The 17,189-nt window shown below is 44.5% G+C and overlaps 1 protein-coding gene and 1 long non-coding RNA gene across 2 annotated transcripts; both read right to left on the bottom strand.

Moving 5' to 3' along the window:
* Nucleotides 1-363: 363 nt before the first annotated feature.
* Nucleotides 364-9,073, bottom strand: LOC128445655 (uncharacterized). The gene is made up of 3 exons (XR_008339485.1): nt 8,874-9,073; nt 3,684-3,832; nt 364-1,035 (listed from the first exon to the last, which is right to left on the bottom strand). It is a non-coding gene; the product is annotated as an uncharacterized LOC128445655 (long non-coding RNA).
* Nucleotides 9,074-11,741: 2,668 nt separating this feature from the next.
* On the bottom strand, nt 11,742-15,482 carry LOC128445414 (protein NLRC3-like). The gene is made up of 3 exons (XM_053428061.1): nt 15,383-15,482; nt 13,986-14,188; nt 11,742-13,757 (listed from the first exon to the last, which is right to left on the bottom strand). The coding sequence occupies exon 3, from the start codon at nt 13,150-13,152 to the stop codon at nt 11,953-11,955; it is 1,200 nt and encodes a 399-aa protein (XP_053284036.1). The 5' UTR covers nt 13,153-13,757; nt 13,986-14,188; nt 15,383-15,482; the 3' UTR covers nt 11,742-11,952.
* Between the last annotated feature and the right edge of the window lie 1,707 nt (nt 15,483-17,189).

Raw genomic sequence — 17,189 nt, 5'->3', positions numbered from 1 at the left:
ACAGAGCTAATTCCAGGCATGTTATTTAGATCCATCCGGAGGAGCAGAGGATAATAAATAAACAAATGTGCTCCTGCAGATCTAGTTCACCTACAAATGGTCAAACTGTCATTTAACTTCTGATGCAGCTGCAGGTTTTGCATCAATACTGATCCTCAGGCTTCAGTGGGTTAGAAGTTTCCTTTGTAAACTCTCACACGTTGCAACAGACAGTGAGGCCGGACTGGGCCACCATCACAAAATGTAGTTTAATTTCCAATGGGCAGTTTGGAAATATTACTGCATAAATGTTACAGCTTGCAAAAATTACAAAATACATAACTTCACTGCTTTTTATTGTCTTAATTTCCAAGGTTCTGATGGAGGCAGAGCTGGATTCTGCTAATCGGGAGATCAGGCAAAGGGACGGTGATATCTTTCACCAGGGAGACCAACACAGATATGACCCGCCCTACTCGGCCTCTGATTGGCTTACTGACACAAAAGTCGATTTAGTGGACTGCATTACTGGATCCGTCGTGTTTTACATCCTAGAGAGTGAAGGAAAAATTACTTTCTCTTTCTTTCTTTCTGAAAGTGAGAAGGATGGTTAGCTTAGCTTAGCATTGAAGACCTAGCATCGAGAGGGGCACAGTTCACCTCTGGTTAAAAGTTCAGTCACAGCAGCATCTTAAATTTTCACAACAAATTCAGTGAATATCAACACAACCGTTGGATTCTCTCACACGGGGAAGACACAAAAGACGATGCGATACGATACAATACAATGCCAACTATGCTATGTCATGTGATATGATGTGTTGTGATGCGGTGCGACAGCAGTAAGGACCTTTTGCATGACAACAAACAGAGATTCCTGGCATCACATGTGTTGTATGTTTGCGTATCTGCTGCAGGTCAGAAACCTAACTTCCAGTCTTGGCTTTGATCTCTTTCAAACAAAGGATGACGTTAAAGTTGACGCAGGTTTTTGTCTTCGTGCTGTCGATGGATCATCGGCTTCACGTTTGCTCCATCGTGGTCGTCGATGTTTCCCTGCAACAGAACAACAGACGTGATCTACAGACCAGAGCCTGGACCAAGCAGCAGCATCACGTCTGTCAGGCTTCAGGGTATTTAGATGGATCAGAATAAAACTTAATCTGTAACTCCAAGCTCCCCCCACCCCTCACACACACACACACACACACACACACACACACACACAAAGACACACACTCACACACTCACACACACCACCCCTCACTGTCCAGAATGCCTCTGAGATCCTCCAAAAAAAAGAAACCCTCCTCCTCCCCCGCAGATCAGAGCTGGCAGCTCCCAGCGCCGTGGGGAACGTCCTGCCTCTGCTCCAGGTTTTTATATCCACCCCCCCACACACATACACACACTAACACACACACACACACACACACACACACACCCTTGTTATTTACTCTTGAAAGGGTCTGATGATGAACAGCCGCGGCTGTATCTGCTCTGAAGGAGGGAGAGGAAACAACATGAGAAATTGTGATGCTGTTCTGACTCCCACGTGTATGTGTGTGTGTGTGTGTGTGTGTGTGTGTGTGTGTTTGTATGTTTGTGTGTGTTTCTGTGTGTGTGTGTGTGTGTGTGTGTGTGTGTGTGTGTGTGTGTCTCTCTGTTAACATCTCAAACTGTCCAACAGAACCTCGGCCTCAGGACCTTCACCTGGTAGAGTTTGTATTTACCTCTCTCTCTCTCTCTCTCTCTCTCTCTCTCTCTCTCTCTCTCTCTCTCTCTCTCTCTCTCTATCTCTCTGGATATTTTCTGGAGTTTCACTATCCTGAGATATTTGTGTTCTTCCAGTTTCACGTCCGTCACATGTTAGAAACCTCATCAACACTTCCACTCGCTCACTGTGTAGTTTATACACACACACACACACACACACACACACTTCTCCCTTCTCTACCTCCTTAATCTTTTCTCTCCCTTACTACTTTCCCTCCATCTGCTTCCACATTCTCCATCTCTCCTTTCCTCCAAACATTCAACACACTCTCTCTCTCTCCTCCTCTCCCTCTCTCCTCTTCTCTTCCAACTCCTTTCCTCCTGCCCTATTTTTCTTCCATAAACCTCCTTCATTTGTTTTACACTCCCTTCCTCCACATCTTCTTTGATCATTACCTCTTCATCCATTTCCCTTTTTCCCATTCTTCCCTCTCTTTCTGTCTTTCCAACCTAACATCCATTCCCTTTCCTTTCCCCCTACCTCCTTCAATCCCATGCTACTTCCTTTTATGAACTTATTTTAACTTTTTTAGTCGCCACCCACTTTTCTACCTCTCTCTTGACCTCACCCTTTCCCTATTTCTTCCATACTTCCTCCCATCCTTTAATATATCTCTCTGATGCCTCACTTCCTAACATCCTCACTTTTTTTTTCTTCTCAATTTCTGTGTTCTCCATCTTTTGGCGTTTAGCTTCTGTTCATCCTTTTTTAATGTAACTTTTCGTCCTCTTTTCCGTGCACACACACACACACACACACACACACACACACACACACACACACACTAGTTGCAGTGTGTTGCCTCATGCAGCAGACCTGCAGAGGCAGATCACAAGCAGCTCTTAATGCTTTAGTCATGAGTTTCTGTGCAGCAGCTTGAACGTCGGTCTCTTTAATATTTCAGGCGGCTCGACGTTATCGCACCATGATGACATTCAGAGCTGAGGAGGTGTAACGCCGCTCCAACATGACCCGAGGACACCACCAGCCAGAGAAGAAGAAGACAAACTGACATCCTGGACCTGAGCTCAGTCATTTCAGGGGAAGTTACAGACCAGTCACATTTCACTGAGCGACACGGAATCATTGAATCACCAAAACTTTCAAAATCCAAACTCACACAACAAATCATCAAATCTGTAAATAAAGATGGACGACATGACAGATCCCGAAACTGAAGCCAAACCATCTGGATGCAGCACTAGCACCCGCTCTGAACCAATCACAAGTCAGGCTCAGCTGTCAATCATCACCTGTCAGCCTGTTCTCATCTAACAGCTGAACCTATCAGAGAGAACTAACCATGTCCATGTCCCATCTGCTAACATGGAGGAGGCGGGTTTATGACCTCAAATACAGCCAGTGACGAGTGCGGGTTTGATTCCGAGGGCCAGGGGTCGTCAGTGAAGGTCACGTTCCATTCAGGAGACGACATTTTGGCTCATCTCTATTTACTATTTAAAGATAAATATAACAGCTGATGCATTTGTATGATTTATGATGCAATGTGTTTCTCTTTCTCTCTCCACTACGTGTGGGCACCCAAAGCTGCTCCAAAGTTTTCGGTCAAACTAGAAACAGAAACCAGAAGCTTCCGTCTCTAGGATCTGGTTCCTCACATCCAGATTCTCTATGATCACATGAAGAGTCTGTTTATAGAGACGAGGTCGGACCTGACTTCTCTGATGCTGTCGCTGATGCATCATGGTCCAATATGAGAGCTCGTCATCAAACATCACACTCGGGTTTCACATGAGATCAAGGTGAGATCAGAAACCACAGAAACACAGGCAGAGCATCTCATTGGGAGAAGACACTGAATAAATTAAATAACTTGAACAGATCTGTGGAAAACAGGGATGTGTAGGAGAGATGCTCTTTACAGGAAAAAGTGAAAACTTCCACCTGGATGAGTTTGACCTCTGACCTGAGTCCAGGGGAGAGAGTGAGTTTTGAAGCCGAGGCTGATGAACATCTGACCACAGATCAGGGTCCACACCGTCAGACACAGAAATGGACGAAGCCTTCTGATCACACTCGTTCATTTCGTCTGTATTTGTGCACGACTTCTGAAATCTTACAGGAAGTGAAGAAACAGAGGAAACTGATGAATCTGTTATCAAAAACATTAATCACATCTAAATATAAATAATCTCACTAATTGTGATTGTTTAAATTGTGGTTTATTAAATATTCCATTAAGTGGACAGGATTGTTTTCTTTCATGTTGAATGTCACCTGTGACTCCAGCTGCAGTGAGGAACCTCCCTCTAACTGTGTGCACACAGTGACACCTGGTGGTCGTGGACAGGAGAAGTCCGTGTGTGTTATTATACTTTATTCATCACTTTGTTCTCATTGGATCAGTTTTGGTTCCTGGTTCAGTTTGAACAATGAAAATCTGTAATTTTTCCAATATTCATTATTATGTTTTCATCATGTTGGTGAAGCTCTTTGAGTTTGTCTCCATGGAATCTGCACCCTGCTGATGTCATGATGATTTACTGAAGTTACATCAGGAGGCAATTAACACGACCCCCCCCCCCTCCATAAAAACAGTCAGGCTCTGTCCTGGCTCTGTTTCGGTTGAGACCCGGTTCTCTCCTGCAGTGCTGTTGTTCTGGTTCTGATCTAGTCTTAAGGCCTCAGTATGCTTCTCCGAGTCCGTTTCGGAATGACGGACGGACGGATCGGACGGACCCTTTTTGATTTATAGTTCTACGAGCCTTTTTGTTGTGAAAACAATTCACCGCCAGAACAGTAGATGGCGAAACGGAAGTCGAGCTTAGACAAGCCTACCTCATGAGGTATATAGAAGAAGTCCACGCTGGTTTATTTACGTCCTCCCGGCTCCTCACACACAGTGAACGATGACAACAGAAAAAGGATGTTGATGACGCGACAGTTTTTGCTGAATAAAGTGACACCCAGCGGGTCAAAATGCTTTTGTTATCGTGTCTTAGCGCAGCGGTTCCCCGGTCTTGTTTCCAAACTGCGTTGCTAATTCAACAGCTGCAACAGCTTGAAGCTACACGGAGGCAGCTAGCTTCCCCCCAGCTTCCACACACAGTCAGCACGGACACCCGAGACTAACTACTACCAAGTGTTTGCTTCTAACCTGACGGTGTTTGAGAAACAGTGTCATGACAGCCGTAGGATTAAAGTCAGCGGGTTGTTGCGCTGTACCCACCGCAGTTAGCATGGTGGCTAGCCCGCTACCCCCGTTATCAAAGTTCGTTATAACCGTATGTGACCGTACACACATGCTGTAAGTGCTCTAACCAGCCACCGTCAGCCGGACAACGCCGCTGGCTTAACACACTTGTCACAATAATCATAGAGTCGTAGTTGTGATTTTGGTTTATTGTGATGTAGGGAATGGAACAGGAAGTTTCCATTCCGAAATGCTGGCGTTAGCGGACCAATCACAGCCAAGTGCTATCCGTGGGCTGTCCGTGATTTCGACGTATAGTTAGAAAAATGAGCGCGGCACGAAAAGCTCTCCGAGGAGCCTCGGAGAGGCACGGAGAGGGCGTTCCACGTTGGAGAGGGCGGTCCTATCTGTCCGTGTCCGTCAAAACGCAGAAGCATACATTGGCCTTTACTTTTGGTTCCTGCTCTGTGTTTGTCTCAGTGTTGTCATGACTCTACCCTATCTATGTCCTGGCTCTGTCCTGGCTCTGTCCTGGCTCTGTCCTGGCTTTGTCCTGAGTCGTCCCCCCTCCCTCCCTGAGCTCAGTTAGTTTAAACCCCCTGAAGCTTTGCAGCTCACTCGTGTTACAGAGAGCAGGGAGGCTGTGTGTTTCGAGGGGGTCTCAGATTAGGATCTTTATGAGGCCTCAGCTTCGTGCGGAGCCAGGCGCTGAGTTTGTATCGGTCACTGAGGGGGTGTCAATGATTTCAGGCTCAAAGAAAACAAATGACATTTGCGAGGTTTGGACAAACATTCGATAACCGACACCTCAGCTCCACTGAGGCTGCACACAAAAATACAACCAAACTCTATCTATCTATCTATCTATCTATCTATCTATCTATCTATCTATCTATCTTGCTATATATCTATCTATTGTAATGGAACATTTATTACATTTCACAGCAAAGACAATTATCAATTCTGGTTCATACAATTCTACCTAGCTGCGGCTATGGACCAGAGCACCCTGTCACTTAGTCAGACAGGGGTCAATGGCACAGAACAATGGAATCACATTTGATTTATACTAAATAAGTCCCTCCTTTCACAGAGGTAGAATGTTTATCCAATCAGCTCTCTGCGTGTTGTCTTCAGGCTTAGATTTGGTCACCTCCAATCTGAATGAAGGACCCCTTCGAAAGTCTCACAACACATCAGGCATCTGCTTAGACTCCAAGTCTCTCTTAAGGCCTCAGTATGCTTCTCCGAGTCCGTTTCGGAATGACGGACGGACGGATCGGACGGACCCTTTATGATTTATAGTTCTACGAGCCTTTTTCTTGTGAAAACAATTCACCGCCAGAACAGTAGATGGCGAAACGGAAGTCGAGCATAATGTTACATAATGGTAACAGAAAAAGGATGTTGGTGACGCGACAGTTTTTGCTGAATAAAGTGACACCCAGCGGGTCAAAATGCTTTTGTTATCGTGTCTTAGCGCAGCGGTTCCCCGGTCTTGTTTCCAAACTGCGTTGCTAATTCAACAGCTGCAACAGCTTGAAGCTACACGGAGGCAGCTAGCTCCCCCCAGCTTCCACACACAGTCAGCACGGACACCCGATACTAGCTACTACCAAGTGTTTGCTTCTAACCTGACGGTGTTTGAGAAACAGTGTCATGAGCCGTGGGATTAAAGTCAGCGGGTTTTTGCGCTGTTCCCACCGCAGTTAGCATGGTGGCTAGCCCGCTAGCCCCGTTATCAAAGTTCGTTATAACCTCATGTGACCGTACACACATGCTGTAAGTGCTCTAACCAGCCACCGTCAGCCGGACACACTTGTCACACTAATCATAGAGTCGTAGTTGTGATTTTGGTTTATTGTGATGTAGGGAATGGAACAGGAAGTTTCCATTCCGAAATGCTGGCGTTAGCGGACCAATCACAGCCAAGTGCTATCCGTGGGCTGTCCGTCATTTCGACGTATAGTTAGAAAAATGAGCGCGGCAAGAAAAGCTCTCCGAGGAGCCTCGGAGAGGCACGGAGAGGGCGTTCCACGTTGGAGAGGGCGGTCCTATCTGTCCGTGTCCGTCAAAACGGAGAAGCATACATTGGCCTTTAGACCCCCGTCTCTGCTGGATGACCCATGAAAGACTCTAGGTGTGAAAACCTTTTGTCTCAGCAGAGGCACAGACAAATCTCTAACGAATACACATCTGAGTCTGCCAAGCTGACCCCCACATGTTGCAGTCTTGAAACACACAGAAATACATCTCAGAATAACATTCCCATCTATAACTGTCATTCCTTGCATGAAACATAACTAAATATAAAATCTGCCATCACACTATCTATCCTTTCAAGGATTATTTTGTTATTTTGTTGGCGTTCTGGGACCACAGCTCCAATGAGTCTTTGTTTTATGGTTAGTTAACTTTATTGTTCCACAGAGAAAGACATACATGCACACAAACACACATGTGTGAAGTGGAAACTGTTTATTTTACTTTTTACTTACTTATCTGATGTCAGTCAGTAAAACACCATGAAATAATATCATTAAAATTCAGACTGTAAATAAAGATGGAGCCAAATTATCTGCAGTGCCCCCTGGTGGCTGGCTGCAGTATAGGTCATAAACCCCGCCTCCTCCATGTGTCTGATCAGCTGATTATTGAATCACAAACTCTCGTTGTGTTGTTACTGTGAGACGTGACGGACGACATGTCGCTCACCAACCAATCACCGCTTGACGTTTCCATGGATACAATATTCTGGTATCAACCAGATTAAGACAATAATCTGAATAAGACACTGACGTATAAACAGTTTGTTCTGATAAACCTGAATGAGATCATACTCAGAATAATCAACAATCATTGATAAAACATTATAACGTCCTGTCGGTGTTTACACAACATGTTGACATCCGACAGTTACAAGTGATGACATCACGTCCTGGACGTATTGAGGTCTTGAAAAATGTCACTTTAAGGGATATTCCCTTGTTTCCTTTTATTTCATGTACATTAGTGAATAAATGTCGATGAGTGTGATCTTATTGTCTGATGTTGTATAAACGCTGTACATGAAAGAAAGTCCACTTGTATAAAACATTCTCTTTGTACATGAGCAGGAACATGCAGATCAGTTATAAACAGGTGTGAAGAATCCAGAAAGAGGGAAAATTATCAAAATGTGAGTTCACATATTTTTCATGAAGTCATTGAACTGATTAGATCTGATGAGTCCAGACGTTTTCATCTTCTCAGTGAAGCAGAGCCTCAGGCTCCCGGCTCCAAACCAATTATCTCTGTTTCTAAACGTCTTCACCCACAGACTCACACCACTTTACATCAGAGTCATTAGGTGAAGCAGGTTATTAAACTATGTTCATGTCAAACTTGACTATTTGACAAATAATGTTTCTTATTTAATCTGAAAAAGTTCTTCACCTCGTCATTTTCTTTTCTTCTTCATTTACATCGACTCTTAGAAATCACTGTTAACTTTATACTTCAATGTACTGAGCATCTTATTTACAGCCTTGTCTCATCAATCTGTGTTCAGATAACACAACTTTACACTTTCTGATTCCCTGCAGTGCTCATGGTTTTCACCTGATGTCTTTAGTTTTCAACACAACATGCTAACACGCTGCCGTCAGCAGGATCAGAGTGAAACTGTTTAAAATATAAGAAGCTTGTCTGAACTCAGCAGATGTTTATTTATAACAGCGACTGCTCACAGCTTCACGTCCGACCAGTAAATATAATGTCACTTTTAATATTGGAAAGTAAAATTTGCATTAACTTTGCAATTTTTTTGGCACATAACTTGGAAATATGTACGACTTTGACTTTTGTGAGTCAAAGGACAGAGCAGCAGCAGATCCAGTGATGATGCTGTGTCACATCCACAGGAACACACAGGGAGGACGTTGGACTGGACACTGTGTGACAGCTGATCTCAGAGCAGCTCACCTCCTCTGATTCCTCTGGAGCTCTGTCTCCACTCTGCCTCCCAGCAACAAGGCCCAGTCAGAGCCGCTCTACACACAAGCTGCTGCTGCTTCAGCCTCTGGATCCTCAGGACACAGCTCAGCCTCCGTCCACACACACTGTCCTCTTCACACTCAGCTTCACTAAGTCCACCTCCACCTGTTGAGAGAAGAAGACATCAGTGTTTCCAGAGACTCACTTCATCAGCTGTGAGTCAGTGATGCAGCTCATCCAGTAGAAAGAGTAGCAGGGACTTCAGTCTTGTTCAGAGGTGGAGAAGCTTCCTCTCTGCTTCATGTTCACGTGTTGGAATGAACACGCTAAGAGCTCAGTGTGTTTCCTCTGCATGTCAAAGTGCAGAGTGGACACCTGAGAGGTGGATTTACTGCTGTTACAGGTGAAGACATGTTTCACTGTGTGAGCACGTGCACATAAAAGGGGCGGGGTTTATTGTGTATGACCAATCACAGACATGGACAGTTTGATTGACAGCAGAGCCTCATATTTCACAACCAGGATCAAACTGTTCTATAATAAAAATCTGAATCTGTTGTTTACTAACAAGACGAGTGGAAGAGAAGGAGATTCTTGATGAGTAAAGTTTGTATCCCAGGATGTGGCCTCGATAATGATCTTTAGTTTGATACACACTGTCTCACTGACTCTGAGGACACACACTCTCCCTGAGGACACACTGTGGTGAAAACCTCTGACATCACTACTCAATAAAGACACATGGACCTGTCTTCAGGAAGCTGACTGAGGTCATCTGGTGTTTTGGTGACAGGATGAGTCTGAAGAGATTGAGATGTTCTGGGTGAGTTAGAGATCAACTGAACCAACTAGACGTTGATTTAAACTTCCCTTATCCGTCCCTTTAGGGAGAGTGTGTACCACACAACAGTGGAGAGTCACTGTGGTCAGTGGGCGGAGCTTCTATACGGGTTGATCTCCAACTGAACCTGGAGCAGGTTAGCCATTCATCAGAAGTTACCATGGTGATTTACCTCGTTAAGAAGTGGACGAGCTTCGTAGAACTGAAAAAACTAAACCTGAAGTTAACCTGATAACCACAAATCCTGCTTGGTAGCACAGACCCTGGATCTGTGATACTGATTGTGTTTAGTAACATACTGATGAAAGCAGCATGGACTGACTCCAACCATCTACTGACCTCAGAGACTCCAGTCGACAGGTTGGACTCTGCTTTAGATCAAGCAGCTCCTTCACTCCTGAGTCCTGCAGGTCGTTGTCACTCAGATCCAGTTCTCTCAGATGAGAGGGGTTTGACCTCAGAGCTGAAGCCAGAGAAGAACAGCTGATCTCTGTCAGTCTGCAGTGGTACAACCTGGATAAAGAATAAAACTTAACTGTAAATTAAACTGAGTTCATGTGTGAAAATAACAGACACATATTTATGTCAGCACAGACTCATAACATGGAAGATAAATATGAAATCAGACATGTTGGAGTAAAAACGAGTCCTGATTCAGTTAAAATAGATTATTTGGACCCGGTCTCTGTCCTGCAGACTAATTTAGGAAATCCAGAACTAAACTCAGTGTTTTAAAAAGTAGCTGAATATTTAAAATGTCAAAGATTAATGAATGGATTCAAGTTATGTATGAAGAGGAAATGTGTTAAATTACAATTAAATTAGATAAATTGTGTATAAATGCTGTTTTATAGATATGAGATCTACACAAGTCAGTCAGTGAACTGACCTCAGAGTCTCCAGTTGACAGGTTGGACTCTGTAGAAAATCACACAGCTCCTTCACTCCTGAGTCCTGCAGGTCGTTGTTAGTCAGATCCAGTTCTCTCAGATGAGAGGGGTTTGACCTCAGAGCTGAAGCCAGAGAAGAACAGCTGATCTCTGACAGACTGCAGCTCCTCAACCTGGATAAAGAAATATGAATATTAGAATGTGTCCTCCTGTTCTTGTGGATCGTCATCATGTCAACACAGACTCTCAACATGCTGCTGACCTCAGTCCAGTCTGTGACCTGAAAGTAAATATCAGATCAGACATGTTGGACCATTGTTTCATTCATCAGATTCTTCTCTGTGTGTTGGTCACTCAGCAGGTTTGTCTAATTAAACACTGTTTAAAGTAGAGATGGCTCCTGACAGTCACTTCCTGTTTGTTTCTATACTTATCAAGTGTCCAACGTGTTTCAATAAGAATGTGTCTTATTTTGAAAACCTGAGGAGGACGAGTCCTCAGTCCATGAATGAGGGACAGTGAGCAGAGCAGAACTGAGACAATTTAAATAAATAATGACCCAATAAAAAAGAAAGTCTGAAAAGTGAAGAAGGACCTTCGGGGGCGCAGGGTCTGCTTGGTACGTAATGGGGCATAGCTTGACGGCGCGAGCGTACAGGAAATTCTGTATATGTCATTTTAATTGCTAAATTAGTTTATTGGCCTTTCTAGATGCATTCCTCCTTCGTCGGCTGTCATTGGCCACCACGCTTTAGACATCCCTGCTTTTATGGCTTTTATGGAATTGTTCTGACTGTTAAAGACTGTCCTGGCTCTGAAGGAAGTGAGCGTTTAAAAAAAAGTCGTATCTCTTTCACGGTGGCTCTCCACACTCAGTTGAGATGAAACGTGGACGGACAGACGCCTAACTTTATTGAAATTTAATCCCATTTACATTGTTGATTATATTGGTTTGTATTTGGTTTATTTTTGTATCTGTTTTGTATCTTTAGCATTTGAGTTAATACAACCATGTTTTAATTATCTTCTTATTGTTCGTCAGCTGCTGTGAGCCAATAAAAAGATAATTATAAATACATATATATATTGAACATCACACACACACACATCAACCTGACTCAGATCTACATGTCTTTGGGTTTGTGGAGGAAGCTGGAGAACCCAGAGAAAACCCTGCAGACACCAGGAGAACCTCCTCCTCACAGAAAGGCTGCACTAACAGTGTTGACCACTGCAACACCATGCTGCCCAAAACAATGATAATCATTCAACACTGAGTGTATTTGAAGAACGACTCATCTCCACTGATTGAACATGTTATTGATCATGTCTGGACTCACCGAGCCTTCCTGCAGTTCCTCACAGCTGGGATCAGTCTCTGTCGACCCTGGTCTGATGTGTTGAACTTCTCCAGGTCCAACTCATCCAGAACCTCCTCTGACATCTGCAGCATGTAGGCCAGAGCTGAGCAGTGGATATCAGAGAGTTTCTCCTTTGATTTGTTCTCTGACGTCAGGAACTGTTTCATCTGCTGATGAACTGAGTGGTCGTTCATCTCAGTCAGACAGTGGAAGATGTTGATGCTTCTGTCAGGAGAAATGTCTTCACTCTGCATCTCCTTCAAGTTGTTGATGACTCTCTGGATGATATTTGGATTGTTCTCGGTCCGACCCAGCCGGCCTCCTAAGACTCTCTGGTTGGACTCCAGACTGAGGCCGTGAAGGAAGCGAACAAACAGGTCCAGATGACCATTTGTACTGGTGAGGGATTTCTTCATGGTTCTCTTCAGGAGGTCATCCAGGGAGAAGATACCCCATCTGTTCCCATATGTTCCCAAGAAGTTGTTGAGTTCTTCTGTGTTCCTCTTGGTGTAACAGTGGAACATGTAGACTGCAGCCAGAAACTCCTGAACGCTCAGATGAACAAAGCAGTAGACTGATTTCTGGAAGATCACACACTCTCTCCTGAAGATCTCAGTACAAACTCCTGAGTACACCGAGGCCTCTGTGACATTAAGACCACACCACTCCAGGTCTTCTTGATAGAACATGATGTTTCCTTTCCTCAGATGTTTAAGTGCCAGCCTCCCCAGCTTCAGGAGAACGTCCCTGTCAGCCTCCGTCAGCTGCTGTGGACTCGTCTCATGTCCCTCACCGTACTTGTTGTTCTTCCTCTTTGTCTGAACCAGCAGGAAGTGTGAGTACAGGTCAGTCAGGGTCTTGGGCAGCTCTCCTCTCTGGTCTGTGGTCAACATGTGCTCCAGAACTGTAGCACTGATCCAGCAGAAGACTGGGATTTGACACATGATGTGGAGGCTCCTGGACATCTTGATGTGTGAGATGATTCTGCTGCACAGCTCTTCATCACTGAATCTCCTCCTGAAGTACTCCTCCTTCTGGTCGTCAGTGAAGCCTCGTACTTCTGTGACCCTGTCAACACATGCAGGAGGGATCTGATTGGCCGCCGCAGGTCTGGAGGTTATCCAGACGAGAGCCGAGGGAAGCAGATTCCCCCGGATGAGGTTTGTCAGCAGCATGTTGACTGATGACCTCTGTGTGACCTCAGACACAAGCTCCCTGTGGTTGAAGTCCAGAGAAGGTCTGCTTTCATCCAGGCCGTCAAAGATGAACAAAGGTTTACAGACAGCGAGCGTCTCTGCCGTGAGCTTCTGTAACGCTGGATGGAAAACATGGAGCAGCGTGAGAAGACTGTGCTGCTGGTCCTTCACCAGGTTCAGCTCCCTGAACAAAAGCAAAGCCAGCAGACCCACATCCTGGTTCTCTAAACCCTCTGCCCAGTCCAGAGTGAACTTCTGCACCAAGAAGGTTTTTCCAACGCCAGCGACGCCGTTGGTCAGGACGACTCTGATGCTGCTCTGCTGGTCAGTGGAGGCTTTAAAGATGTTGTGGACCTTGATGGGAGTGTCGTGGAGGATCTTCTTCTTGGAAGCCGTCTCAAGCTGCCTCACCTCATGTTGAGTATTAACCTCTTCACTCTGTCCCTCTGTGATGTAGAGCTCAGTGTAGATCCTGTTGAGGAGGGTTCTACTTCCTGTTTCATCACTTCCTTCAGTCACATGTTCACGTCTCCTCCTCACACTGAGCTTATGTTCATCTGAAACCTCCTGCAGACCACGATCTGCTGAAAGACAAGAAACAATGTCAGAGACAGAGAATCTGAGAATCTGCTGATTGTTTTCATCAGATACAGAAAAACTACAGAAAATAAAAGCTTTTTAACTTTGTGCTTTTCTAACGATGTTAAATGTTGATGCTGTATGAAGGAACAACATAAAACCACATGTGCTGTTGTCAGAAGTGAAGACATCAGCAGACACATGTACAGTGCTGCTCTGACCGGCTGTCTGACCTCCAGCTCCTGTTCTGGATCTTTGTGCACACTGGGGACAGGAGGAGTCTCCAGAAGAGCCAGACTGTTCCCAGTATGAGGTGATGCACTGTCTGCAGAACCAGTGACCACAGCTGGTGGAGACTGGATCCTTCAGGACGTCCTGACACGAAGCACAGCAGGACGACTGCTCCTCCTCAGAAACATGACTCCTCTTCCTCTCCCTGTGAAGACATTTCCTGATAAGTCATGTTCAAAGGACTGATGTTTATATAGGGACAGTGTTTCTGTGAAACTAAAGGCCTACTCTTCGGCCTATATGTGTAGTCAAAGCCTGAAAACTTTGTTCAGGAGAACTATCAGGAAGCCAAGGAACTCAGTCTCCCAGAATGCCGCAGGTCCTTTGTTCCGGACATCTTCACACAGAGTTGTAAAAGGCCACAAGGATCACCTCCTATTGGTCACTTTGGCTCCATGACCTGTGAGGTCACGGAGGTCACCAGGAGGATGGCTGCCGGCCTATCTTCCTGCATCGGCGAGAGGAGAAACATCCAACTCAAATCTTCTCTTTGCATCCAAATCTACGAGAGGAGCGCAAAGGTCCAGCTCATCTTCTCAAAGAAACCTCTTCTCAAATCAGGCCCTACAAACTCCCAGTAGCGACTCGATGTCCTGCAGGAGAACTTCAACCGGCAACTGAGCCCCACAGCTCAACAGGACCGCAAAGACAGAAACCTTACGACCAGCCCGGAGACTTCACAAAATTGCGAGTAAATGAGCCTGATCTTAATCAATAAATTGGCTATCTTTTTCCTTCCTTTGAAGGGTGGTGGCCCGAGGTAACTTTGACCGATTAAAGTTATGATTTAATATTAATATTTTAAATATTAATGTTTTATATTTTATTTTGATAACCACATTTATTGAATGCCCAAAGGCACACCATTCTATGGTATTACTTTTAAAGCATTATTGCACAACATTTACCAGTGTGTGTAATTTTGTGCAGATCCAAATCAAAATTAGATTTCCAAGTGGTTTCATTAGGATCGGTTGGTTCTGGGTGGAGGTCTGAGCTCTTTGAGTGATTCTGAGAGATTAGTCACCAACTTCAATGAAGCTGTGTCCTAATGCAGGGGCCACACTAGAGGAGACTAGATCCTCTTCAGAGCAGGTCCCAGTAGAAACACTCTCTTTCTCTGTGTGTGAGGGTCCAGGTTCATTACTGAAGTTTAGAGGATCATCTTTGGACCGGTCACTCTTCAGAGACAGACAGCTGGACCCTGGAGACTCTGCTCTCAGTCTGTGGTCCTGACCCCTGCAAACACAAACATGTTTTTATTCAGAACACATCATTCACTGGTTCATACTCTGAGGATTCAGTTTGGAGGTTCACATGTTTGTAGCAGGTCTCTTACTCTGTGTGTGAGGGTCCAGGTTCTTTACTGAAGTCTGGAGGATTTCCTTTGGACCAGTCACTCTTCAGAGACACACAGCTGAACACTGGAGACTCTGCCCTGTCCTCCTCTTCCTCCTCATGACCACTCATCTTCAGTCTGAGAGGAAAAACACTGTGAGCTCAACCACACACAATGAAGCCAGGTACGTAAACTCAGTGTTTCTTCAAATATAGGACCACAGCACTGAGCCTGCTCAGGGTCACCAACGTCCTCCTAATGGCTGCTGGTCACAGAATGTGGTCAGTCCTGGTACTTCTGGACCTCAGTGCAGCATTTGACACAGTGGACCACAGCATTCTTCAAACAGACTGGAGCCCTGACTGTAAAGTATGGTGTGCCGCAGGGATCGGTCTTGGGGCCTATTATATATTTATTGAACATGCTTCCCTTTGGGAACATAATTCACAGGTGTCTCATTTCATTTTTATGCTGACGATACACAATTGTAGTTGCCTGTAAGACACACAGACCCAGGTGTGTTGAGTTCAATCACTAACTCCTTCAACTGAACTCAAGCAAAACAGAGATTCTTGTCATTGGGTCCTAGCACATGAAAAACGAATTCATTTTAACAGCTTTCTTTTAAACCTAATGTTCTATGACCTGAAAATTTGTATCCCTTTCATGTAATACTGGTTTATGTCATTTGTAAATCCACCAATAAATATGCAAAGCCATAAACATCTGGCTTTTGTGGTAATGTCATAAAGGCTGGAAATGAATTACAGAACTTTATAGACAGTAACAATGATAGAACATCGGTCAGCAGCTTGAAGCAGCACTCTGTATCTCCACCCAGTTCTATGGCTTTGTGCCCAAATGAAGGTCAAACACAAGCCCTTCAACTTTATATTTACTTTAAAACTCAAACAAAATAATTTTAAATGAGGGTAACCCTAACCCTTGTTATATAGTGTAGATGTTTTAGATTTATGTTTAAATATATTTATATATGTGTACCTGTGTCTGCAGGTCGATGTTTCTCACTCCTCAGCCCGTGAGTCCAGAGCTTTACTGGGATCCACAGTGAAGACTCTCGACTGGTTGGTGACCACTGCTGTAACGTATGATTGTGAAAACACGTTGTGTTATTAAACACTTGATGAAAACGTGAAACTGTGAGTTAACTCTGTTAATTAGTCCTTTGAAGTCTCTTTGATCCAGACCTGCTGTTCACATCTGTCTCTGGGATCCGATCACATGAAACTACGTCTGTCACCAGGTTTGAACTGACAAACTTAGAGTCATGTGATCAGCAGACGGATGTTAACAGCAGGTGTGAGAGTGAGACAGTGAAACTTTCAGAAAGTTGTGTTCACACTCACCTGCTCACTTTCCTTCCTTCTGCTCATCCAAGTGAAAATGGAGTCTGACCGCTCCCTGTTCTCATGCTCCTTCTCCCTGTTGAACCAGTTCACTCTTGAAAACCACCAGTTCAAAGTCCAGTTCATACATATGAATATGCACTGTTGATGTTCACAGTTAATTTTTATTGGGATGGTTATGATGTAGATAACAGACTTATTATCAAGTACTTAGTTAATAATTTATGGTGTCGGATCACACACACACACATGAGTATTTAAAGTCACATGGTCATTTGAAGAGCAGCTGTTTAAAGCAGCATTACGTCTCCTCAAGCTCTTTATTCAGAATATTGATGTTAACGCGTTACAGTGAAAACTAAACTTGTCGGCTGCACTCAGTTTTTACATCGTTAATCTTTGGCAGACTTTACTGAATTCTTGTGTGAAATAAGTGGACA

This window comes from Pleuronectes platessa, chromosome 1, assembly GCF_947347685.1.
Source record: "Pleuronectes platessa chromosome 1, fPlePla1.1, whole genome shotgun sequence".
Classification (NCBI taxonomy): domain Eukaryota; kingdom Metazoa; phylum Chordata; class Actinopteri; order Pleuronectiformes; family Pleuronectidae; genus Pleuronectes; species Pleuronectes platessa.
The sequence above is the reverse complement of the archived record's forward strand: the minus strand, read 5'-3'. Positions and strand labels throughout refer to the sequence as shown.